Raw genomic sequence first — 26,400 nt, 5'->3', positions numbered from 1 at the left:
ACAACTCATTTAGAACTCAGGAATAGGACAAATCTCTTTCCTAAATATATATGAGGAGAGAGTTACGCTGGCAAGAAGAGGAGCTATTCAAAAGGGCTCAGTTTCATTGCACAAGAAAGATTCCAGAAGTCACAGCACCATTTTCATAGAATCATAGAATATCCTGAGTTTGAAGGGACCCACTAGGACCATCAAAGTCCAACTCCTGGCCCTGCACAGGACAGCCCCAAGAGTCACACCATGTGCCTGAAAATGTTGTCCAAATGCTTCTCGAACTCTGCAACTGATAGGTCTCCAAGTACAAACTGGAGGAAATTAACTCAGGAATGAAAAATCACCTCTTTTTACTATAAAGGAAAAGGGATTTTCCATTTGCAAGTTGATAAAACTCTATAGTTTGTCTGTTTCACAATTTTCAGTGGTTCTACAGATAAATGTCTAGGTAAATTGTTTCAACTGTAGACTCTATGGCTGTTACAGGTACACTAATTCTTCTTTTGTGTTACTATCTGCCCCTTTCTAGAGAGCTGCAGTGGCAGACAGAAGCAAAGTCCAGCGAGGTATTGGATGGGGCTAAAAGGGTTAGTATGGAAGCAAAGATAATGTTGAATACAAAGGCAAACTGCTTTTGCTGATTCGTGTCACTTCTCTCTATATAATTTTTGTGACTGAGGACATGCAGTTTAACTTATTTTAAAACTGTGTTGCCTGACTGCAAGAAAAAGGGCAAACTCTGGAGCTGCTCCAACACTCAACAAGCTTGAAAAATAATGTACCTCCAAAATCTGTGGAAAAAGTAGCCAAAACTCTCTCATCAAAGAGAGAGTGCAAGAAAAGTCAACAGGCAAAATGCATTTACATTTCTCTTTTCCTGGCCCTTTTTATATATTTTTTTCCAGTGAAGGAGGCAATTCAACTATTTGTGAAATTGCAACAATTCTCAATGTTCATTAAATTTATAAATCTAATGACAGCAGAGAGCTCTCAGGATGACTTTTGTTCATTTATTCGGGATTCCCATACAGAATGTAAAGCTCAGTGTGGGACACTCAGTTCTCCTCCTGCCCCAGGTAAGGTGATGCAGTTTGCCTGGGGGACATTGCTGTCCAGGCAACCTGTCAGTCAGATACATTTGTCATGTGATTGACAAACTGTCCTTAACACCTGGGGATGAGCAGGTCTTCCAAAACTTTTCTGACTATGGGAGGACTAACAGTTATTCTTTCCTAAATACTTTTTCTGTTTCTGCTTTCAAATAATTATTAAAGTATTACTGAAATGCAGACTGTAAGAAAAAATTGAAAGTGTGTCCTCTTCCCTGTATGAAAACAGAAACCCTTCCCAGGTGAGCTGAGATAAAGGGCATTCTCACAAGACTTACGTGTGCAGGTTTTTAGGTCCTCATTGATGACAAACCCTTCAGAGCACTGGCAGACGTAGGAGTCATCAGTATTTAGGCACAGTTGCTCACATCCATGATTGCTTTCAGCACAGTGGTCCACTCCTATTGATGTGTTAATGATTGAACATCTTAGACATTGGCATCTTAGATACATAAACTACTGTAGTTAGTACACAATGCCTTTGCAGAGCAAGGGAAAAAGATCAGTACAGCTTTCTACCTATTCAAGTATTCCCACCTATTTGAGTATCCTGAGTTAATTAACAACACCTAAGTGAAATTAATACAACAACCCCACCTGGCAGGTAACAGACTTGGTGAAGTACAGATCTCCCTTGCCAAAAATCTCAGTGTGATTGAACTAACACCAAGTGGAGTGAAGGGAGAACCCTGAAGCCCATTCTGGTCTTACCCACAGAATCATGCTTGCTTTCTTTAAAAAGCAAGACTCTTTTGTTCACCATAAAATTTTCTCAGCAAGTATGAATATTAGTAACTTTTGAAATAGAAATTATGTCTTTCACATTATTTAATAAACATTAAATTATTTTTTCAAAGGATGAGAAATCACCAATTTAAAACTTTAACCTGCCAAAAGGTTCAAGCAGTTAAAGCCTGGTGGGGCACAGATTCAAATTAGGAGCGTGAGAGTGTCTTAACAAGTTCCATTTCTTTGATTTTCCTATTCCAAGTAAGATAAAATGGAATATTTCTTTTAAGTCTTGTATGCAACTGGTTGTGTGAAAGCTGAAAGGTGGGGTAAGGGAGAGAGAGGTGTGAATTTTGTTTAAAAAATATATTGTCTCATACAGTGGACAGCAAAGCAGTAGGGTGAGATACGTGCACTTGCAGATGTACTATGTAATTTGCTGAATCTGTGAGTATAGAAAAAGGAGATTTTAGGAAAAAAACTTTGAACTTCCTCATAATATTTTATTACTGGTTTGTTAATGGCTATTTTTAGTTACATAGGCTCAAACCACTTTATCTTAACTTGACCAAAAGTAGTGAAGTTCCCTCAAACACAGTCTCACATGTCTCCATTTACAAATCATTTACAGATGTGAGCAGGCATGTCTGTAGCAATTTGTTTACGTAAAAAAAAAATCTGCACTTAATGTAAAATCACTTAATTCTAAATATTTCTGTTTATTAGTTTGTTTAACTAAGCAACGAGCTTGCAGTAGTTGGTCCAGATTTACCATCCTACATAGAGAGACAATGTAGGCTTGAACAGATGAAGCTGAGGTGTCAGCTTTTACCAGCTAAAGCAAGTTCCAGCTGGAACATTCTCCTTTTTCCAAGAGTTCAGATCATCATGAAGAGGCTTGTGTAACTTCACAGAGTACACAAAAATGTGGAAAAAAAAATAAAATCCTCATATTCTCTGTGAAAAATTGCATCTGTTTGGCACCGTCTTCTACAAACACCCACACTAACCGAATTTTTAACATTTAAATACCTGGGGTTCTCATGCACAATATTGTAACACACTCCTTCAAAGAGTGCAGTAATCACAAAGGTGGTAATTACCAGGTTTTAAAAATCATTATAACTGTAAATTTGGTCATCACATGTGCTTTATTCATCATCATCATCATCATCATGGCTAGGCTTCGCAAACAAAGATTTAGGAAGGCTCTATCCACATTTGTTACATGTGCTTTATTACCTGTGTAAAAAAAAATATAAGAAGGGGAAGGGACCGGGAAAGGCCCACTGTTTTTAAAAACAACGAGTGTCTTGGAATATATTAATTTTTAGATATTCAACTTGAGATAGTCTAAAACTATAATTGCTAAAAAGTTCTGAGGTCTTGCAAGACATCCAGGTTACCTTATATATGGTTTTATGACAAACAGTTTATTTAAAAATAATTATTCCCTGTCCTATCAACTTTTTTTTTTTTAATTTCAGTGACTGGGTATCCCCTTGGAAAAGTATGTCATACATACATCAGGAAAAAATGCTGCTGATATTTAGATGATATGCAAAATGGCTCTCTGCAATAAAACTATCTTCTAAAAACTGGGTGATGTCATGTAAGCAATGCTGTTGGGTTTTTGAGGGGCAACACTGATCCTTCATCTAGCAACATTCTTACGAACAGAGGACATTTTACTGAACAGATCACCAAAGATGTAAACATAGAGAAGAGGTAGGTCTCTGCATGGCTCCACATATCAGCATATAGCAGTACCAGGTGTGCTGCAGCTTACACAGCCCATAACAATGATACAGATGTTCAACAGCAAGCACTGCCTTTGTGTTAGACACATTGGCTGAACACATTTTCCCAGTTAGCTGGCTTGGAGAAAATGATGCTGTTGGATCAAGGATCTCACTATAGCATTACGTCACCAGGCCTGGCTCGTGGTGGACTTTACAGTAACATAGGTTTGCATGACTCAGAAATATCTCAAGAGGGACCCAGAAGTATTCTCTCATTCTGTTCACACCTTGCCCTTGCACTAAACTAGTCACTGCAGTTCATGAGAACAACTCATTGCTGCACGTATTGCCATGGTGTTGTCGGGTGTATCCAGGATGACATGATACAAATTATCCTTCCATGTTAACACATTCATGTTCACAGTCATGCTGATCTAGAGCATAGAAATTTACTTCTGTGAAAAGAAAAACAGTGAAGAATTGAAGCCAGCCATAAGGGTTTCTGAAGTAAAGTGGCTTAGAAAAAACCCACTTTTCTTAAACAATACTGGATTCTGTGCTTTGGATACCTGCTTTGGATACCTGCTAAAGCAGATTGCAAATAGTTGGCTATGTAAGGTTTCACTTTGACTCCCACAGATCTCCTGTAGTCATCAGAATTCACACATCATGGTGAAGGAGGAATGCCTGGTGCTAGTCACCACTGATCTATTCTCCCTGATTTATGAAGAGGGCATATATGCAAATGTGCTGCTTTATTTTACAAGCTCAGCTAACATGATCCTTGTTATAACAAGATTTGGAATAGGAGCTTAATCCTGGAAGCATCACCAGATTTACAGCCAAATCCAAAGCCCCCCAAGGAAAAATACCCCAAATGGGAACTACAATTTGCCTTTAATTTGCAATTACATGCTTGCAATTAATATTCTACACAATGCTGTTGTTTTGCTCACCAAGGCTATTCAATCTATAAAAACCTGAATATATTAAAATACCATATAGATTATAAAAAAACAGAATAGCATGGATTGCTGTAAAAACAGCACTGTGCAGATCAAAATGCTTCATGAGAACGCATCTTTAAGAATGAAAGAAAATAGTTTCAAACCCAGATACATTTTATGAGTGTCTAGAAATATCATTAGATTGCTCCAAGCAAGCTTATTATTCATAAAATAGCAGCAGTACAATTTCCTCCCCCAAACCCGAGTCACCAGATCAAACTATTTCATTTTGCTGAATATATTCTCCCTGAATTTTAATACATTACATTAAAAAATTGCTGTGATTCCAGGCCCCCACTCAAGAAAATCTGTAACACTGAAGTCTTTTTAAAGGAAATAGTATGTGTGTTTGGTTTAGAATCTTGACATTGCTCAGGCTGTTTTTACAATTTTTTTAGGAAGCTGTGGGGGTTTGCGTGTGACTTTTAGTTGATTTTGATAGATATGTTACTTATCCAATATGTTTCCAAGCTAATGAAATATATCTGTCCTTGGCTAAACCAACTGGGCAAATCAAGGGGATTTTTTTTTTAATTTAAAAGCTGTTTGTGTCACTACAAGCCAAGGTCTGAAAGTTTCAAATAAGTAATGAGCTTATTTTTTTTTTAGGCACTTTGGTTCCTATATTAATCTTCAGGTTTGCATAAAACTCTTCAGAAAATGTCTAATACACAAAGCAGTCTACAAAACAGCAAAATGTGTATTTACCCCAGCATGGCTGGCTCAGTTAAAATTCAAGTTTATAAAGAAACATTTGTTTCAACCTTAATTACAGAGAAAACTTCCATCCTTTCAGAAGGGAAACAATTCACAGCAGGTTTAAGAAATAAAAGCAGATAAACTTTATTATGTCCAAACGATTACTCACTTTTGCATGTTTTCTTATCTGGATTAAGTCTAAACCCTTCTTGGCATTGACAAAAATAGGAATCATCTGTATTAACACATTCCTGTTCACAACCATGGTCCTGAAGAGCACAATAGTCTGGTACTAAATGGAAAAAATTTGTGTCAGTGAGGAATATAAGAAATAAACTAGGTAAATAAAGTTAGAAATAAACTAGGTAAAAATTATTTACTTTACTTTCTTTTCCTTAGCCTTTTTTTCCGGAAACATCATTCTGACTTTTTACCATATTGTTTCAAACAATGAAAACAAAATGTTCTTTTTTTCCAAATATCTGCTATACTGAGGTACCCCTGACATGTACACTTCAAAGAATTATTCAAGAACACAAGTACTTCATGCAGTAGAGAAGTTAGAATCTTAAATATTTCTTAACATTTTGCAACTACGCCTTATACATTGCCTTATCAAAACTGCCTCTCTATTTCACCCAGAGCAAGCTAGATATGATCTGTAACAAACACACAAACATGCTGTTCATTAGATCAAAGCAGGACAACCAGGCCATCAGGAGCATTGATGTTTTTGACAGCTCTGAGTGCTTGCTTCATAATTCTTCCATTTGAAATGCTCATGGAAGACAAGGCAAGCAGTCTAGAAACAGCTACCATGTGTATAAAGTACCTTAGAAAGGAAAGCAATTGTGCACTGAGCACTGAGGTATTTGCCACATAGTGTTTATCACTACTGATGAAGTTAAAGAATCTGACATTCCCTTAGATCCAGTGTCTGCCCATCACTTATATCAGTAGAGTTAATTAATTTATACCAGTGAAAAATGGTTTTAACCCCTCAGCACTGCCAAAAATAAATAAGCCACAAATTAAGTAAATTACACTTTAAAAAACATCCAGGCACTTTCGAACACCTCGTTACACAACCTAAAAACTGAGAGGGTTTTATTATTACCAGCAGTTAATGAATTATTATTCCCGTAGGTAAGTGGTTTTCTGAGGCAGAAACTGTGTTTTCCTTGTATTTGTGGCAGATAAATGCAATTGAGCCTTTATATATGATGAAAGTCCTTAGCAATAATAAACCACTCACATTCTCAGGAAAAACAAGGCAGAATGTTTTCTAAGAAAACTCAGGAAGACTACTTTATAATTTATGAACATTACTTCATATATTAATAGAACATTTCCTTTACCAAAGCTTTTTCTGACAGTATATGCACATACACATATACATAACATGCAGATCTCTCTTTACTAAAAAGATAATTAGAAAATATAGTTTGTTCAAGAGTACACTGAAGGGATAGAAATCATAAAGCCATGTGTGTGCACCAGAGGAATACAGATGTATGCCTTCTGGACCTACTCAGTGCTGTGATTCATTTACCTGCTAAAATCCTGGCTCACTCAAATGTGCAAGACAGACTTTTCCTGGATAACCGATTCTGAAGATGACCACAAGAGTTGAAAAGTGTGTGTTACCTTTTTTGGAGCCTTGAGGCTAGCATGTTGGGAACGCTAAAAACACACTTCACAGGGCTTTATTAACACAACCTAGATTAAGGATGGTAACAGAAAGCCTCTACCAGCTACAAATAGTGTGAACCCACCCAGAACTCAAATAGAAACCTTCCCTAAAGAGTAAAAGGCTCAGCACTCCTAAATACAAGAAGAAGCTGCCATCTGTCCTCTTGAGGGGAGCAGCAAGACTGGCAAAGGTCCCCTTAATAGTTACTAGCTCTAATGACCTCCACCTGCCTCATTGCTCAACCAAATTTGCAGCTCTCTTCCAGCCATTGAGCACTCTGCAGGTGTCAGCAGGGTTGTCTTCCTGAGCCTTATTCCTTTTGTTTCATTCTGAGAAGTTTGGAATAATTTCAAGAGAAAACATTTGTCAGATATGCATGACCATACTGATAACATTTACATTTCCAAGCTTTTCTTCGTAGCCATGAGCATAAAGGCTTACTTTCTGTTTTTGAAAGGAAAGCCAGGATTCTGAGACAATCACGAGATCTTTGGAGCCAGCACCCCAGGCCTAGGCCTGCTTGCTGATGCAGAGAACTAGTCTGGTGTAAGTCATGGCTAGCTGGCCATCATCCCTGAGATTTAGTACATAAGCAAAACATGCAGAAATTTATGTTAGAAGTTTTAAAGTCATAAACATTTTAAATCCAGTGATATGTAATTAATTTGTTTCTTTGTGTTTTTTATGCTGACTTAAAGGCAGCATGACTCATAACACCAGGGGTCTAGGGGACGCTTTTGCTCTGAAGAGCTCTCATGCCATCTTGACTTTTGCAGCATTAAGAGCTGCACAGTTCTTTCATTCATGCTTTAATTTATTGGCAAGGCTCAGAAAATAGCAAGTTTAAGGTAAAGTGGCTTGTAAGTTTTATTTATGCTTAGGCTCAGGACACGCATCTTGAGTGATTTGATACAGTGGGTAAGACGTTGTGCATGCAACACGGGAGGATTATGCACAGACTTGGGGACAACTTCCTAACGTGAATTCTCGAGGGGTGGTGTTCCTTTTTGACTTGGTCCTGTGACCATGAGATGACAGTGTTCACAATCCAGAAGGCTGGGAGGTGAAACAGCAAAATTCTGACTCCATATTTTACAAGCTCAGATTTCAGCTCATTCAGGGAATTGGTTGGAAGAGTCCCCTGGGAAAGAGCCAACAAGAGAAAAGATGACCAGGAGAGAAGAAAACTTGCTAAGACCTCAGGCACAAACCATCCCATTGAACTGGAAAATCTGCTCAGAAGAGCAAAAGCTTCTCAGTGAACTAAAACCACAAAGAGGGAAAATAGTAGAGGGAGAAAAAAAGGACCAAGAAAAAAAGAGGAATATAAAAGCATTTGTTACATATTTCGGGACAAAAACAAAGCTTTGCTGAACCTTTTATTACTGAAGTACACTGAAGGAAATAAGAAGGGAGCCTACAAATATGCTGGTAGCAAAAAGAAAGTCATAGAAAACACTGGTGTTTTGACTTAGGGAACAACCTAATGATGAATAATACAGAAACGGTTGAAAAAAAAAATGCCTTTTTAATTCCTGATTCTTACAGACAAAGTCTCTTCCCAGGTTTCCACATGTACCAGTAGTCTGAGAAGGAGAGGGGCTAGCAACATCAGTTAGAGACCACTTAGAGAAACTGGATATACACAGTCATATAGGATGACTGGTATTCACCTCTGGTTGCAGAAAGAGCTAAGTGATGTGACACTACTGTCTATCATGTATCAAAATTCACAGGGACCAAGAGAGGCCCCTGACAACTTAAAAATGCTAACATTACACTTATCTTTTAAAAAAGGCAAGAAGAAAGACTCCAGGAACTGTAGACCAATCTGCATTATTTCAGTCCCAGGACCATGAGGCACATCCTCTCAGAATCCATTTCCAAATATATAAAGGACAAGAAGATTCTTGGAAATAATCAGCGCAGACTGACCAAGGGTAAATCACTCCTGGCCAACCTGTTCACCTTCAGTGATGAAATGACTGCACCTGTGAATTAGGGAATATTGGTGGATGCAACATACCTTGGCACTAGTGGAACTCCTGATGCTGCCTTCCACAGCATTCTCATTCGGAAGCTGAGGGAGTATAGGCTGGAAGAAAGAACTGTTAGGTGGAGTCTAAATTTGCCAGGCTACCAGACTCAAAGGATAGTGGTAAATGGCTTCATGTCTGGATGGTTGCTGATAATGGCCAAAGTACCACAGGGGCAGTACTGGGGGCCACATTCCTGAACATCTTCATGAGTGGCATAGATGATGATACAAAGTGCACCTCAAGTAACCTGTGGGTGTCATAGGTTAGAGGCAGTCATACAGGGAAACTGAACAGCAGAACTTAAATACAGAGGAGCCTTTTAAACTTGATGATTAGACCAGAAGATGTTGTATGAAGTTCAGCAAGAAGAATTGGAAAGTCCTGCATCTGGGTTGGAAAGACCTTATAGCTTGTACAGACTGGGAAGTGACCTGCTGTCAGGGAGGAGCATGGGCCAGCTGTTCCCCAAGGGAAGGAGACCCCTGAGGGGCCAAGGGTGATAATGCAGGCAGCAGGCTAGGGACCTTCCTAGACAGGTAGTGCCCTGCAGAACCCAAGCAGGTTGAGCAGGGCAGGCCTGGAAATGGCAGCCGGGTTTAACAAGAAGTGCAGATGAGCAGACAAGTACATGTGCTGAGGCAGGTCTGAGGTCAAGCCAGGAAGTCAGCCTGTGTGTCAGCATGAGGCAGGGCCACTCCTGGTGAGGGCAGGAGTGTCCCTCAGGAGTGACACAGCCCAGGGATTGCTGGGCAGGTCTGTAAAGTTAGGGAAGGCCATGGTCAAGCTGGGAAGTCAGTCTGCAGGTCAGCTTCTGGACCAACAAGGGCTATTGCCAGGCCAAATTGCTGGAGACAGCACCTGACATATTTTGTCCAGTGCTGGAATAATCCCTTCCCTTCTACCCACAGTTAAAAGGATTAAGAAGAAGAGGGCTCAACAAAGACCTACTGCTGTGACATAGTGCACTTTACTTGTGTGGAGAACTTGAGGAATGTGGTCTTTCTGAGTTTGGTGAAAAAGAAGGTATTTAACTGTGGCCTACAATTACTTCTTGTGGGTCATTAGAAAGGTGATGCAGCTAAACCCTTCTTGTTAGTGCCAGATGATGTAACAAGGAACACTGGTCACCATCTGTGGTTTGGGTGATTCATGATGGACATGTGCCAATCCTAGCTTGTTGACTTTTGAGCTTGTTAGCCTGGTATCTATCAAATTTGACAAACAACTAACAAACAAAGCCAGGAAGCTACCATAATCTGGTGGAAATACGTAAACTTCGTAGAAGAATACCAATGTTGCCAGAGCTTTGTCACACTATCAAAGAACTCACTCTGGAGAAAAATCCACGAGAAAACAGACTGCAGTGTTTCCTCTGATTGTGGAATTACTCATAATTTTATCTGATCATAAATTGTCTTGTACAGACTTCTTTGTTCACCCAGCTAGGGAGATGATATTCTAACTGAAAAATCAAAATAATCAAAGAGACAATGCAAGACAAAGCTCTGGCCTTTAACTGTCAAAAAGAAGCCTGGTTTCATGCTAAAAGCTTCCTGTTCATAGGAGGGACCCCTAACCTTAGCCCCTCCCCTCAAAAGCCAAACTATCCCCCAAAACAACTTGCTTTGCTTTCAAGACCTTTGGCTTCCAGGGCACTCCAACATTTTCTATAGCTGACTCGTTACTCAGTGTTCCCAGGATCAGTGGGACAACTGGACAACTGGAAAACAGAAGAAGTACAAACTGTTCATAATTAAACCTTATCACAACTTACTTCTGCAAGTTCTTTTGTCTGGATTTAAAATGAACCCTGGGTGGCATTTACAGTAATAGGAGTCCTCAGTGTTAACACATTCGTGTTGGCAATCTTGGTTATCCAAAGCACAGTAGTCTACAACTGAAAAAGAACAAGACCAAAATGTGCAATTAGAAAAGCAAAATAAGAACTATTATGCATAAATACTATGGTACTAGTTACACACAGTAGACTATTAAAAAAAAAGAAAAGCTGACATAATTTGTGTCCTGAAAAGTCTTTCTGCAAAAAGTAGCACACTTTCAACACCAGCTAGTAAACCAGATTTGATAGGAATCATTTCTCAACTTTGAACATTTATTAGATTGTCAGGAATCTTCTCAACATGTTTTCTGAGATCTGGAAACGATGCCTCAGTCAGTTAGTCTGTCCAGATGTTCACACTGTAGTCCAGGGCGTAGCAAAGTTTGTTTGATTTAGTTCTGTCTTCTGTCTCTCAAATTCCAATCCTGGAATTGCTCTATTTTTCCTTAGTTCTCTCCCAGTTGTACTAGTTATCAAGAGTTGTTCCTGTAGCCTGAGCATATAGGAGAACCTTGGCAATATCTTCTGCATGGAGGACTGTCACAGTACATTCATTCCCTCTAGCGTGCTCCAGATTCATTCTGTACAAAGCAGCTGCAACTACAAAGCCTGAGAGCTTCAGGCTGGTATTCACTACTGACATTTTGCTTATATAATGCCTTTTGTAAAAAAAAAAAAATCACATGCAGTCACTTATAAGTCTGGTAATTTATTACATAAATCCATATTTACAAGTTAGATTACCAAAGAGTAATATGGTAATACTTCAGAGTTACTCTGTAAAGCCCATTCAAAAGCGCTAAACAAGTTGAAGGACTATTTTTTTTAAATTTCTTTACAGGTTAAGTTGTATCTCCACAACAAAAGTCTTAGAAGAAATTAAAGATAAGTCACAAAGCTGGTTCTCTGCCCCCAAAGAGCTGCCAGGCCTACATTAGGAAAGTATACCTGATTCTTTCTGCAGAAGATAGTAATATGTTAAGCTTCATACAGACATTTACTGAGACAGGTTCCTCTTTGCAAACTGAGTAATTTTTTCACTACTTTATACTGCTGAGCCTCACAAATTTCTTCAAGAGGCAGTAATTTGTTTCAATGAACTCAGTTCTTTCTTCAATTGCCCTGTTTTTGTAAATCATGCACACTCAGGTGTGCTACAATATTTAGTCAAGGTCATCTAGTCAGGAATGCAGATAACCCATTTAGTTACTTTGAAAGAGTTTCTTTTAACCCTTCAGAATATTTGTGTTGAGTCAAGTCAACTACTTACCGGCTACTATGTGAGACCATTTTCCTGGCATGCACCTTCCTGTTTCCAGACTGAATAGATTCATATAAAAATCTATTTACCGAATATGTATTTCAGGGATATAATGTGTCATACAATTAGTCAGCTTTCCTTTTAAATTAATTCTAATCTCATGTACATTTTCAAGTGTTTTAAAAGACACATTAAGAAATGGGTAAGCTAAAGAATATGTATTTTTTTTCTATTTATCATCATACCTGGGAAACAGCCCATATGGACTGCTCTGCAAAGTCACCTGCTCTTCTGCCTTTAAACCTTAACAAAATTAATTACTACTACAATACCTGCAACTATCTGACTAATGATTATAAAGTTGAGAAGGGATATACAATGACCATCCAACACTTTTGACCAGTTCAGGGGTGACCAGAAGTTAAAGTGTATTGCTAGGGGCTTTGTCCAAATGCCTCTCACACACTGACAAACTTGGGAAATCCAGCTCCTCTAGGAAGCCTGTTCCAGTGTTGGACCACTCTCTTGATAAAGAAATGCTTCCTAATGTCCAGTCTAAAACTCCCGTGGCAGAGCTTTGAACCATTCCCATATGTCCTATCCCCGGATAACAGGGAGAAGATCTCAACACAGAGCTCCCTCTTCATGTTCCCTCCTCATTAAGCTATAGAGAGATGAGGTTGTCCCTCAGCCTCTTCCTCAAACTAGACAAACCCAGAGTCCTCCGCTGCTCCTCACAGGACATTCCTTCCAACACTTTCACCAGCTTTGTTGCTTTAGAGACAACTAAACAGGTCTTAAAATGTTTTATTATCAACGTCTGAACAACTATGACCCTAAGCACTTTCAAATTACAATCTCTGGAGGGAAGAACTGTGCTTTCTTGTGGCTATGCAGTTGCTAATGTACCTTGGACAGAAAGGAAAAAAAGCCAACAAAATAAATAACTAATTTTTTCAGGCTTACTTTTTAGCATTTATAGCCTTCTGAGGATCTCTTACTGACAGAATTAGGTCTGCTGACCTATAAGAACAACGAGCACATTAATTTAAAAGATACCCTTCCACTAACACAGTTAAGAAGTAAGAACATTTGCTTGACAGTTGCTTTTGGAGATAAGTATTATTCCTTTTTTTCAATAATTTTGTATATAAATTGCACTAATTACAGGCAGGCTTAGCCTTGCAGATTGGCACTAGTAACTGACCTATAAAGTCATTTCAGTTTTAGCTTCATGTTTCATTTTGGTGGTATTTGTTTAGAAGGGAAACTTGTCAACAGCATTCCAGTCAGCAAGTAGGTAAGGTGTCTATGGAGTTGAATTTTCCTGAAAAGACTGAGAAAAATTGTAAATTTCTATTTCTTATACTGAAGTACTGTAATCCTTTAGTTGGTATGCAGAAAATAAACACAGTTGCTATAAGAGCAAAGCAGAATAATAATTTCCTAATTTGTAGAAGTGTCATTATTTTCATATTGCTATACTGAGTCATGAGATATACGTTAGAAAGTGAACACTTAGAGATCTCACTGATTTTACTGTTATGTCATGCCTATTTCAATGATAAGTTTTTCTAAATGCTGAACTAATGTCCTTTTTAGTGAGCAAACTATTAATTCAGTTGTCATCTCCCCATGTTTGTTCTGCCCTGTTTTTGTTGCTCAGAATTAGTTAGTAAGTGATAAGTGCCATCTTTTACTTCCAGTTACCAGTTCTGCAATCTGGATGCTTACATTGCCCTCTCTGAACTCTGGGCAGTGTGGCTTATCTTTCTCTTGTACAGTTGTTTTACTCCTATGATGTGTATACAGGTTACTCAGGCTCAGGAGAATCAAGTTAAGGAGAAGGGAAGAAGAAAAGAGTAGGAAGAAAAGGTGACAGAGTAACTAAAGGCATAAGGAGGATGAAAAAGAATGAGGGGGAAGAGTAGAGCAGACTCATGGAAGACTCATAAGAACCTAAAAAGCAGCCAAAAAAATCTAGCAGTGCCAGGAATGCAGAGAGGTGCCAGCAGCCAAACCACTGCCAGGTAAAGAGGACCCAAGCCCAACAGCTGCAGCAATATGGAGTCTAGCACTAGTGCCAGGAAAGAGAGGGCAGCATGTCCAGCAACACCAAGAAGGTGTCCAGCAGCATGATGGAGAAAGAATGGCTCATAACCACCAAACTTCAACTGACAGGACTTCGTACATGTGAAAAGGTGTTCAAAAAGGCAAAGTGATATTGCTCTGCCAGCCAGAGCAGACAGTTTCAAATATTGTTTAGTCTGAAAATTTGTTCACAAATTGTGTGTTGCAAACACTCGAGTGGTTGGCTGTTCAGTGGTCATTTTGAATTGATACATTGTGAATTCTGGCTGCAAGATTTTATTTTATTATTGCCATTCAGATAGCTGGCTGACATGTATCAATAAAGCAGTTAGTATTGCCTTTGATCCTTAATTTAGCCCATCAGAAAGATCTTAATAAACATGCCTGTGAAATGAGTTTTCTGCACTTTCTCATTTGCTTTTGCTGGACTTAAAACTTTAGAAGTATTAGATATCTCAGAGGGAAACCTCTGTCTCTTTGAGAGAACCACAATGGGTATTTTCCACTGAAATTCTCTCTTCATTCTCTGCATGAGGAGACAGTTAACCTTAATGAAGTCACTGCTTTTTGCAAAATTGTTATTGCACTCAGTGGTCTCTAGTATATGTGTACATCAAGATCTTTTTTCTGATCCGGCTCATTTGATAATAAATACTTCACAGAAAGGAAGGGTTAAATAGCTTAAGAGTAAGGAAAACTGAGAGTTGTCACTACTGATTCAATGCTCCACATAGTCTCCTTTATATGATTTTCCAGCAAGGGTGATTATTCACTGGTCATCACATCTGGGGAAGCTGTACATTCTTAGTAGTAGCATATTCCTCAAAAATGTCAAATTGTTCAAACCTGAAAAATCAAATTCTGGAGGCTGACAGCCAATAGGATTTGCAGAAAAATTACCATCAAAATCACAACTTACCCAGACAAGCTTTTCCTGTTCAGGAAAGGTAAAGAAGCTAAGTTCTGCATGGGTCAAACATATTTAATATACATTGAACCATTACTGTATATCAGTAAGAAACTAAAAATTAAATGGCCAAATACACAAATGCAAAAGAAAATTGAAAAATAGAAGAGTTAATGGTGTGCTTTAAAATCACAATTAATACTGCTAATTATTGCAGTCATATGAATAGCATGAATTCATGGTTTTTTGCTAAAGTGGTACAAACAAATAGAAATCAAGTGGAGGAGAAAAAGAGCTATAAATTGCAAGATAGTGAACCCATGCATGAACTACATTTTGAAAATAATTGAAATGAGAATATTAAATCTTTAAATGTAGAGCTTATAATAGACCTGTATCTCTTCATGCTAAAGAAAGTCAGTGAGGAGATAGAAAAAAAAAGTCAAAGATGTATCCCACCTCCAAATACCATTCTCCAGACTTTGCAAATAAGTTATTACCAGGCAAAAAAACAAATGCCACTTCAAGAAATTTAATAAATGGCATAAAAATATTTTGAAGCTTTTAATAGCAAAAATAGACTTTGTATTTATTACAGAGGATAATATTAGATTTGAAACACAAAGAATTTCTCCAGAATGATGCTCTGGTAGCTACCTTCCCAGTAAGAATATCTTGGGTTGTCAAGGACCCTTCAATTTAATAGAGAGAAAATAGTAACAACAGTTGATGACACTAACATGAATATTTTGGATTAGAATATATGGTAGGAAAGAACTGGGGATGAAAGAACCTACCAACAGAAGTTGCACATTTTCTGTGTCAGGATATAGTCAAATAAATAGTAGAGAAGCATATCCTTTATCCTAACATAGGTAAAGGTCATAAGGATCAGCTAAGGGTATTGCAAGAACTTCAGTGGAATGTTAGATGTAGAAATTTGGGCCAGAATATCTAACTTGCCTAAATAACCATTATTATCTGCATTTTCAAAACAGTTTGGCTTCAAAAAGCAGGTTCTTAAAATGGTGTATTAGTGGCCAAATTATCCTGGGGAAAAATTGCATTGAGAACTTTAAACACTCCAATCCTGAAATCCTAAGCTACAAGTAATGAAAATGTTTTGGAAGAGTGAGTAAGCACAGAGTGAATGTTCTTCAAAATTGTATGTTACCCTAGGCCTAAAAAACCTGAAAAACCTCATATGCATTTCCTATATGAAAGTACGTGCAGAAAGTTCCATAAACTGCCACCTGTTTTGCATCCCAAAACAGGTTTATCCTACAAGGCAATAGCTCTGTGAAGGCAATAGAAGACAGATATATTATGTTAGAGTTTTTTAAAACAACAAGAAAGAAGGTGTTGGACAAAAGCATTGTGGTGGCCTGTGGCAGATTTGGGGGCAAGGATTCACTGGGATTCACTTCCATGGTTTTTCAATATGTATTTGAAATTAAGCATGCATTTAAGTGCTTGCCTGAAGAGAATACCTAACAAATAATGCAATTTTTCATCAAGGTCTCACTAAGGTTTTTTTTGTGGTGGATATCAGAAGACAATATTTTCTCAGAATGTAGCATGGGATGAAAAATTTACAGGGCAAATAGGCAAAAAGATTATACTCCAAGTATTTACTGTGTATAACAGGAAAGAAGAGAAAGATACTTACATGGTAATAGAGAGGGAAGTATGTTTTGTTTTAAAAAATTATCGTACTGTATTTCTACACTCTTTCTTTTGGGCTGTAATTCTTAGATCTGATGTTTACTTCATTATTGCTCATAGCGAAAATTAAATGCAGATAGTGGATGGGTTCTTAAGGAGGCTAAACTTTCCTTAAGACCATCTTCCCAAAAAGGGTTTGAAATCTCCACTCACATGACCATAAAATCAAGTGAATTAAATATCAAGAAATTGTCCACTTTCAGGTTTTTCTGTGCATAAATTCTGTCTGAAGAGATGCTACTGAGTTTCTCTGGCTTTGTTTTTTAATGGCCACATATATCATGCCAGTACATTGCCGGCCACCTACATGGATCTTGAATAAAACATCTCATGTTTTGTTTCAAAACAGCAATGTTATTTTCTGTGTGAAATTGGTTGGAACAATTTTCCCAAGACACCATTTATTGTCAGTAAAGGCCTACAAACATGCTAATTATGCGTTCTTCCTCATCTACCACTCATATAGGAGAAGAGAATTTCCCCTCATTGTCTCTGGCTAAACTGGATACTCATTTACATTTAATTTCCCTTTGGTTTGTGTTAAGAGATAAATATGAAGTGATGAACTCATACTCACCGACACAATTCTTTCCATTTGCATCAAGCTCATACCCTTCATAACACTGACAGACGTAGGACCCAGGTGTGTTCACACAAATCTGCTCACAGGCATGTTTCTCCACAGCACAGAGGTCCTGAGCTACAAAACATAATTGCATGAATATGAAATTCTTTGACTTTCTACAATGCACAGGTAGATTATAGACCAAAAGTAAATTTCAGGAAGCTGTGGACAGCTCTTTAGAAATTCGCTCATTTTAACACAGATCACGTCAATGTTCTGTCAAACAGTAAAAGCCAGCGGGATCAGTCACTCAAAAGCTGAGGAACTCCTTCCTTCAGCTGAAGGCCATGACTATTGATGGGCCGATGGTGCCTAGCAGAGTTGCTTGATGTATGTTTCTCTAAGAAGTTCGAAGGGCGTTCCTCAGGTTTTTTTTGGGAAAAAAAATTGTGTTTTTTGGTGGAGGGTTTTTTTGTTTGGTTTAGGGTGTTTTTTTGTTTTGGTTTGGTTTTTTGGCATAACCAGATAAATGATGATGAAGTTGGAAAGGAAAAGGAAAACACAACATCAGAAGACTTGGGGATATTTAATTTCTGAGTTTTAGACTTTTTCATTTTTGTGTGAAATACTGTAGCCAGTTACCCCTCCCAAGCAAAAGATCTCATAAATAAAATCACAATGACAAATGAGGTCAGTTCAGCACCTAGCCAAGTGAAGCACACTGGGCTTTCTTTTCAACAGACTAACACTTTATGAGAACCTCAAGTTTCCCCAGCGAAAGCTCTGGAAAGCAACGTACTTTTGTGTTACTCAAAGACTGTTCAACACATAATGGTCATTTACAGCTACAAAATGGGCTTTTGGAACATGTTTGAGGAAACTAGCCAAGCAAAAACGAATTTTCTTTTATAGCTGTCTGCTTCATATCAAGCGGCACGATGAGAAGCATAAACAGTCGTTTAACTCTTTTGTTCCAGTATAAACACTCACAAATAGATAATTTTCCAGCTTGTTTCAGCTACATTTCCTCTTTTGTATTATTTTGTGTATTAATGTAAGATTTGAGCATCTTAGAGAAGAAAGGAAGAGATTAGTTAAACAAACAAATACAATGTAATGAGTAAAGAATACTCATTATCTGACACAAAACCACTTTCCTCTAGAAAAGTTAGACCACAGTATGTGAAAGGAGCATCCTTTGAATGGATGCAAAACCATCATAATGAAACAAATGTAAGAATATTTCAAGTTAAACAAACAAAATTACTATTTTCTCCCTGGTTTTGTTCTTGAAGACAGCTGAGTTGCCTTTTCCCCCAGCTCTCCCACATGGAAAGTAACAAATCACAAATATAGGAGATGTTCTTCTTTTAATGCAAGGAAATATCTTTTTTAGAAATAATGTTACAATGAAATGCATCAAGGAACAAAATTATCAACTATTTAAAACAGAAAAGCACCATATTCCAGCCTGAAGCAAAGCTGTCAGTTCATTGCTATTTGAAGCCATTTGGTTAAGGGTTTTTAAGAACTGAATCACTTCAGTGATTGTTCTGTGGTGTACTCCCACAACATTAAAAGAAAAGGGAACAGAAGAATGAAAACAGAGTCTAACTTTAGGTACAGGAGAATGAAAAGAGAATATAACTTTAGGTACGTATCTTTCATCTTTTCTGCACTGTTTAATTTAGAAAGCCTTAAAATGTATATAAGGAAACTATTTGTTCGTGAAAAAGCTGCCAAATACATCCACAGCTTAGATAAATACATCTGGTTTATGTTCATTATGTATTGCACTTAACATAAACATGCTGAAGATTTATTCTTCTTAGAGGTCAGGTGAGGAACATGTTCTCTCTGTGAACTTGTGGGCAATTAACAGCCAACGAAGGTAACCAAAACACTCCCAGCCTGTGGGTTTTTCTATCCCCATGGTTTCCCCTACCTCCAGAACTAAGCTCTCCTAATTGTCTAGGCTTGGCTCCCTATCCTCATGAATTCTGTTACATCTCTGTGGGGATTTTAGACATAAAGGTTTGACCTTCTCTAGACTGCTACTGTATCCTCTCCCTCCTTCACCAATGATTAGCACCATCCTAGCACATTTAAGGCCAGTTTGAATGCCTCTTCATATTAGATTCCCAGTGCTAATTGCTAAAATTAGTTTATAGTTTGGTAATGTAAAAACAAGTCCTTTAGAAGTAGGCTACAAACACACTAATTTCCCTTTCATATTTATCAAACTTCAGTCTGTATCTTCTGATTGATGATCAAAGAAAGTACACAATCAAGGAAATTATGTGTGACAGGTAGGTTGGGAAAACTAATAGAAGCCATAGATGAAAAAAAAAGTAAAACAATGCAACAAAGGGTTTCAAAAATGGTAGAAAGGGAACATATTGAGGGCTACTGTGCATGGGTCACCAGTAGGAAAATTACACACAATTCCAAAACTCTTGAAAATGATTCAGTAATTTGAAGCAAAATTACTGATTACTGGCTGACAAAAACAATGGAAACATAACACAGTAAAAAAGAAGAAGAGACAATAAAAAAAGAATTTTTCATACTCATAATTAAATTTTTTTAATAGACTGACAAAAGACAAGTTCAATTATCAAAGCTGATGTTAGGGGTGGGGATAAGGACAATGTGTGAAGAACAATTAAAAAAAGAAGAGAAATTTTGAATTTCAAATAAATTTCAGAAAATTGAAAGAAAAAAATTCTTTGTTAAAAATTCTTTAAGAAATTTAATAGCATGTAGAGGGTTTAAAAGAAAGGTTTAAAGGATACAGAAGTTTTAAATGAGAAGCATTTAAGGGGACACAGGGAATAGAATATGTTAGAGAATACTATTAAAATGTGATTACATAATTGGAGCCATCATTTTTCATGATGATTACACCATCTGAGCACCTTCTTTCTGCAGAGTTATAGCAAATATGCTGAAGCAGAGAAAATAGGCTCTACGAAAAATTTTTCTGGTCACTATTGTTGTATTGGCTGAGTTGCTACCAAATAATAATTAGGAAATATTCCAGATTGCACTGATTTTTTTTTCATCTTCTTGAGGAAACAAAACCACAAATGAAGTGTTAGATTTGTTCAATTTAACACAAAATATTGCCTTGTAATTCACAGACATGAATATGACAAATGTCTGCATTTGGTGAAGGATGCTGATGAGAAGGAATAGAAAACAAAGATTCTCCTAGCTCAACAGCTCAAAAGTGGTTTCCTGCTGTAGCCCAAAGGGTCTGAAGGTGCTTCCATGGGAGTTAGAATGCCCTGATCAGTTCAGTGCTGACATTCTTTTGATCCCAAACCATTTACTGAGCCTCTGACTGAAACCACACGTCCCACTGCACATGTAAGGATTCTAATGCCAAAGCTAGAGAGTCACTTTAGACACTGACATATCCTCACTGTTTCAGTGGTCACTATTTGATCTAAAATGCAACACTAAGCAAAAGAGACTAAGAATCCGTTAATCCCAAACTACCTGATTGTTTTATTGGAACTCTCCTGAGATGCAGAACATCAAATACAAGGATAGGATCTGAGCCTGCATCCTCCACCTTAATTCTAAATTATCAGTTGTGAGGAGTAAATCCTATGCTCCCACAGTTTCTTGAGAAGACATTTTCCAAATTTTTCTTCTGGCCCAAATCAGTTTGGCAGATTTCATTTGAATCCATGTAATGTTGTGGGATAATAAACTGAATTTTAGACAAGTACATTTTCCACAAGTAATTAAAAAATAGCGTTACATAATTTCATTAAAATAATGGTGGACACAGAAATAAATTTTGTGTATCCCCCTAATGTAATTTGCTGTTAATTACTAGGAAACAAGTTACAATGAACTAAAAAAAAATACTGATTACAAAGATCACAATTAAAGTGAAATAAAGTTTGTTACTATAAATTATACAGCAAATTACCGAAATTTCAGAAAGGTTAATAAGAATTTCACTTACACAAAGCAAGAAAAAAATGTACAACTCCACCTTTCTAGACTCTTTCTGATGATTAACATTGATTATATACTGACCTCAGTTCTTTATGAGCCGATCAGAAAGGGTGTGTGATGTTAATTACTTTTTGGGAGCAAGAAAGAGAAAAATTAAGTGAGATAACATACTGCTGCAAGTCTTCTGGTCAGCATTCAGAATATATCCTTGTTTACATCTGCACAGGTAAGAGCCAGGAGTGTTTATGCAGAAGTGATCACAGTGATGCTCAACTGTACTGCACATATGAGGCACTGAAAAAAAAGGGAAAAACATTATTAACTGCTGGCCTTAATTACTCATGGTCACAAAAAATGGTGTAGAAAATTTTACTGAAATAATTTAGAAATTTCAAATTAGTGTTGCTAGTAAAGACAAAAATGGGAGCTTAAGAAAATAAAAATACACAAGCGAGTATCTGAAAACACTAATTATTTGGTGGTCCCAAGAAAACAACAAAACAAACCTACCATATTCAAATTTAGAAAATAAGTGGAATTTAAATATAAACTGCTTTAGAGGACATTTGATTTCTTGAACGAAGAAAATCACCACACAGCACAATACTAAAGATGATGAATTACTAGAAAACAACTTAATGAAGAGAATATTTTGCTTGTTTAGTTATTAATGCTGAGGAACATGCAAGTAATACATGATGACACTGAAAACATGCTTCCTTGAAGATTCATTAAGCAGTTGCTGAGATGAGCTATGCTCCAGACTGTAAGTCTTTCTGGGTCTATTTTTAATCTGTTTGTATTTTATGTCTCTAATAGAAAGTAGCAAAAGGCAACAGGCAGAGACAGTAAAATAAAAAAGAATGGTAGGCCCGTTTTGTCAAGTTCATCATTGAACTATTTTCTCCAGAGCAGTATTTGGGAATTTGGAAATCTCCCTGATGTTTTCTTTCCACTGGAGTATTGCTTGTATGTAATTTCTATAATAACTGATTTTGCTCAACAGCAATTAGGGATTGATGTGCTCCTTAATGTGCTAGGTCAACAAAGCTCAAAATTTATGGAATAGATACTAACAGTAATCTTCTAGAAACCACAACAGAAGCCTGCTAAATAATTTAACATGTGGTATGTGTGGTACTTGTGGAAAAAACCACATGTGGTTTTTAAGATATATACTATGCATCTCCTCTTTGAAATGGTTGCAAGAATTAGGCATTTATTACTAATACACAAACCACCACAATTCCCAAGTCTCCTAATCAGCTTCTTGGATCTCATAACTTGCTGCCATAATAAAACTTCTCAAGTACTTTGATTTATGGGAATATAGACCTGCTTTGACTTCGTGTCTTTTCATCTTTCTGTCATTCTGAAAATGAAAGCATTCAATGACAAGCATCCCAATAACTCAGTCCTTTCTAAGAATATATTGTTACCGTCTGTTACCAATCTTCCCATATATTACCACATAATTTTTTTTTCAAAGTGTCTCTGTTGCACTCATTTCAAAGCACCAGTGATACTCTGGTCATCAGTCTAATTTCTATCATGAAGGAGCCTGCTCTCTGAATGATTTCTGTAATGTCACCTGTTGCAGGAGGTGTTTGGCAGTCACAGACAGGGACTGAAGTAATGGAAAGGGTGATCTCATAGTTAAGGAATTTGAACATGAGCCTTGTTGTGAATTATATTTTGTCCCTATGTCACAGGGTCCTTATTTGATTTTGGGCAAGCCAATAATAACAGTATCTTCAAGGAAGCATCAACATTCACACTGTTTAGATAGGGACATCTGAATATGAATTTGCAAGAATGCAAGTGATGGCTGCAGAGCTGTGAATAATATGTTGCATTAGTCCAAAAATGCTAAATGCCCCAGAAGATCACTGAGTAAAATATTTAAAGTTAGTGGGTGATTTTGACAGACTTAAACCTATTTCTGTGCCTCCATTTCTCCAACGTAAAATGGGGATGACACCACTATCTACTTCACAGGAACATAATACAGACTTTATTCTCCCCTGACTGCTCCATCCCAAGTTCTAATCTCCATATCCTTTCCTGGATTCTGTCCCCATTTCTGTTTACATTCTTCTGAGTTTTCAATTCTTGTCTACTCCTCTGATTTCCCAGGATACTCTTTGCTTCTGTTTTACCCTGCTGACTAGTAATAAAAAAGGAGGCCCTTGGGATCCCCTGGCTTCAACTGCTGTTTCTGATATCCTCAGACCTTTAGCAGCCAGAGGCAGCATCTGTAGGGAAACTCCAACTTAGCAGGAGGCTGGACATGACAGGAGGCTTGACCAGAGGGATGCCTTCAATTGCTTTAACAAAGAAACAAGGTGTCCAGATGTTCAACTCAGCTAGAAGGATATTGCCTCTGGGTCCACACATGGGAGGACTTAAAAAAACTAACCACATTTCCCAGGAGGAATGTAGGTGCTCAGGAAGCAAAGCTTAGATGCTCTCTTGAGATTCAGCAAGAGATGAATGCTGCTTCATAGTGGAGAGCCAATAAAATATTAAGGATCCTATCTGCAATTTAGTACCTTAAGTTGAAATCCATATGAATCTAACAGCTTAAATTATCTGTTGCATCTGGCTATGAGTTTTTAAGTACATCTTAGGATCTCACTTTCGATTCCCAGCACAGCAGATATCGTGGAGGCATTCCCTGAGAACAGGAGGCAACTGCAACCCTTGTCACCTCCATACTCCTCTATCTGCAGGGGGGGTGGTTTTATTGAGGAATCAATGTATTTGATTAATAGTGAGCTATAAAACTCTAATAAATTTATTGGACACTGCCTAGTCAGAAAAAATCAAGTAAACAGTATTTGTGCTGGATTTGTTTCTAAAACACAATTAAAGAAATTCAATAAGATGGCATTTTGAAGCATTTGCTGTTCATTCCATTTAAACTCTCAATCTGTGATTAGTTTACTTTTTCTTGGTCTTTAAATATATCTTACTATGTCAGCTAATAATGCAGCAAGGAAGAAACAGGAAAAAAAATCTATTGTCTGATGAATGTCTGTGTTGGTGTTTTGTGCTGATGCAGTTCAGCTGCTCTTTGAAACAATTTTGGAAAAGACCAAGTAAGGAAAAATCTCCAGTCTACCCTTACAATAAGCCTCAGTTCTTTTCTGGCAAAAGCATCCCTAGAGATGAGTGAGCATTTAATCTCACCATGCATTCTTTTTCTGGACTCTGCTGAAAATGCCTTAGCTTAATGCCAAATCTGTATGAAGCACTTTCATTTTTATCTCGTGAAAAAATAAAAAAGAGAATTATACTTACTATACAGATTGGAATAAAATTAATTATGTATCCCTTGATATTTGTAAAGTGTAATTTCTTGTAAAGGGAATTACAGATGGAAGTGATATCTCTGTTGTAAATTAATACCTATTAAAATATTATTTACTTTATTGTATGAATGAATAATATCACTGTAATGGACTTTCCTAATTTTCTGTATTTCAAATAGATGGAATACAAACATTGCCATGCCTGTGTCTCACTTCCAGTCACAGGTACAGAAATGATTGTTTGCATAGAATTAATAGGTAAGCTTTGGAAGAGGAATACACGAACTTCCCAGAATATTTAAATAACTGAAAGACTGTTTATCAGTTTGAAGTTTCACTACTAAGGGAGATCACATTTAAAATGAATAGATGAAACAACTTATATTAAAACAGCAGAGGGTTGTAAATGTATTGCTATTACTCAATAAATAGGAAAATCATGATATGTGTGTTTGCCTCACTGCTTATGACCACTAGGAATTAGACCACATTTTATGGCACCTAACAGTAGCATTAGGTTTATCCCAGATGTATGACTGTAGTTCTGAATGTTGTCTGGCTAGTTCCCTTCAAAACATATATTCTAAACGATAAGGTTTAATGTAAAAAAAAGTTTAATTGTATTATATTTTTTCTGTGTTTTACTTTCATCTGTGCATTCAAATCTATAGATAAAAATCTTACCACAAAGTTTAGTCTGGAAGGCAGAGGTCAGTGTTTCAATCTGACTGAAATTAGCAACCAGAAAAACATGCTCTTCATGCGGTTCACTCCCAATGGACTTCAGAGTGTTCATATCTACTCTTCCCACGCCAATGGCAAAAATTAGGATTCCTGAGTTACGTGCTTTAGCAGCAATCTCTGCCACTGGATCCTGAGGTCTCCCATCTGTCACTATCATGATAATCCGGGGCACATTCTGCTTCAGAGGCCGAGCTCCTTCTGACTCTGAAAATGCAATGTTCACTGCGTACTGCAGAGCCAGCCCAGTCATGGTGCCAGTGGCCAGGTGCATCATCCTCTTCACTGCTCTTTCGATATCCTGCTTCCGCCTGAAGGTCTTCAGCGAGAACTCCTGTTTGACTGTGCTGCCATACTGAATCAGACCTACCCGGGTGGCATCAGGACTGATGTCCAGGAACTGCAAGATGGTTAAAATGAACTCCTTCACTTTTTCAAAGTCATAATGTTGTACACTGCGAGAGCTGTCAATGATGAAGACAAGGTCCAGACGTTTGTTGTTGCAAGTATTTTCTAAAAGGCAAAATGCAAACAAAAATACTTTACAAGAATTTCAAAATGCAAATAGGTTTGGGTTGATTGTCTAAACAAACACCCTGAAAAGTCCTGGGAAAATTAATGAAAAATAGGAGATATCACAACTAAGGCTACTTGGGCAATATAAATTTGTTCACCAGTAAATGAAAAAGTTGCCTGTTACATGATCATTATATGTATTTGTGTGTGTGTTTGAGATCAGTGCCCAGAATGGTTAATGGCAGTGGAATATGTAGATAGAATCGCAGAATTGTAGAATGGTTTGGGTTGGAAGGGACCTCAAAGATCATGTAGTTCAACCCCCCTGCCATGGGGAGACACACCTTCCTCTAGACCAGGTTGCTCAAAGTCTCATCCAACCTGTCCTTAATCACTGCCAGGGATGGGGCATCTACAACTTCTCTGGGTAACCTGTTCCAGGGTCTCACAGTG

The 26,400-nt window shown here is 37.5% G+C and overlaps 1 protein-coding gene across 7 annotated transcripts in view; it reads right to left on the bottom strand.

Moving 5' to 3' along the window:
- The window catches only part of MATN2 (matrilin 2), a 70,307-nt gene that overhangs the window by 20,978 nt on the left and 22,929 nt on the right, over nucleotides 1–26,400 (bottom strand). For all 7 annotated transcript variants that reach the window (XM_017806441.1, XM_017806435.1, XM_017806438.1 and 4 more), the window contains exons 3-8: nucleotides 25,375–25,944; nucleotides 21,548–21,670; nucleotides 17,414–17,536; nucleotides 10,787–10,909; nucleotides 5,450–5,572; nucleotides 1,382–1,504 (exon numbers count right to left, since the gene is read on the bottom strand). In XM_017806441.1, the coding sequence (XP_017661930.1) occupies nucleotides 1,382–1,504; nucleotides 5,450–5,572; nucleotides 10,787–10,909; nucleotides 17,414–17,536; nucleotides 21,548–21,670; nucleotides 25,375–25,944 (1,185 nt within the window). The remainder of the gene's footprint in view (nucleotides 1–1,381; nucleotides 1,505–5,449; nucleotides 5,573–10,786; nucleotides 10,910–17,413; nucleotides 17,537–21,547; nucleotides 21,671–25,374; nucleotides 25,945–26,400) is intronic.

The sequence above is a fragment of the Lepidothrix coronata genome, unplaced genomic scaffold (genome assembly GCF_001604755.1).
Source record: "Lepidothrix coronata isolate B3197 unplaced genomic scaffold, Lepidothrix_coronata-1.0 Scaffold15, whole genome shotgun sequence".
Lineage (NCBI taxonomy): Eukaryota > Metazoa > Chordata > Aves > Passeriformes > Pipridae > Lepidothrix > Lepidothrix coronata.
The sequence above is the reverse complement of the archived record's forward strand: the minus strand, read 5'-3'. Positions and strand labels throughout refer to the sequence as shown.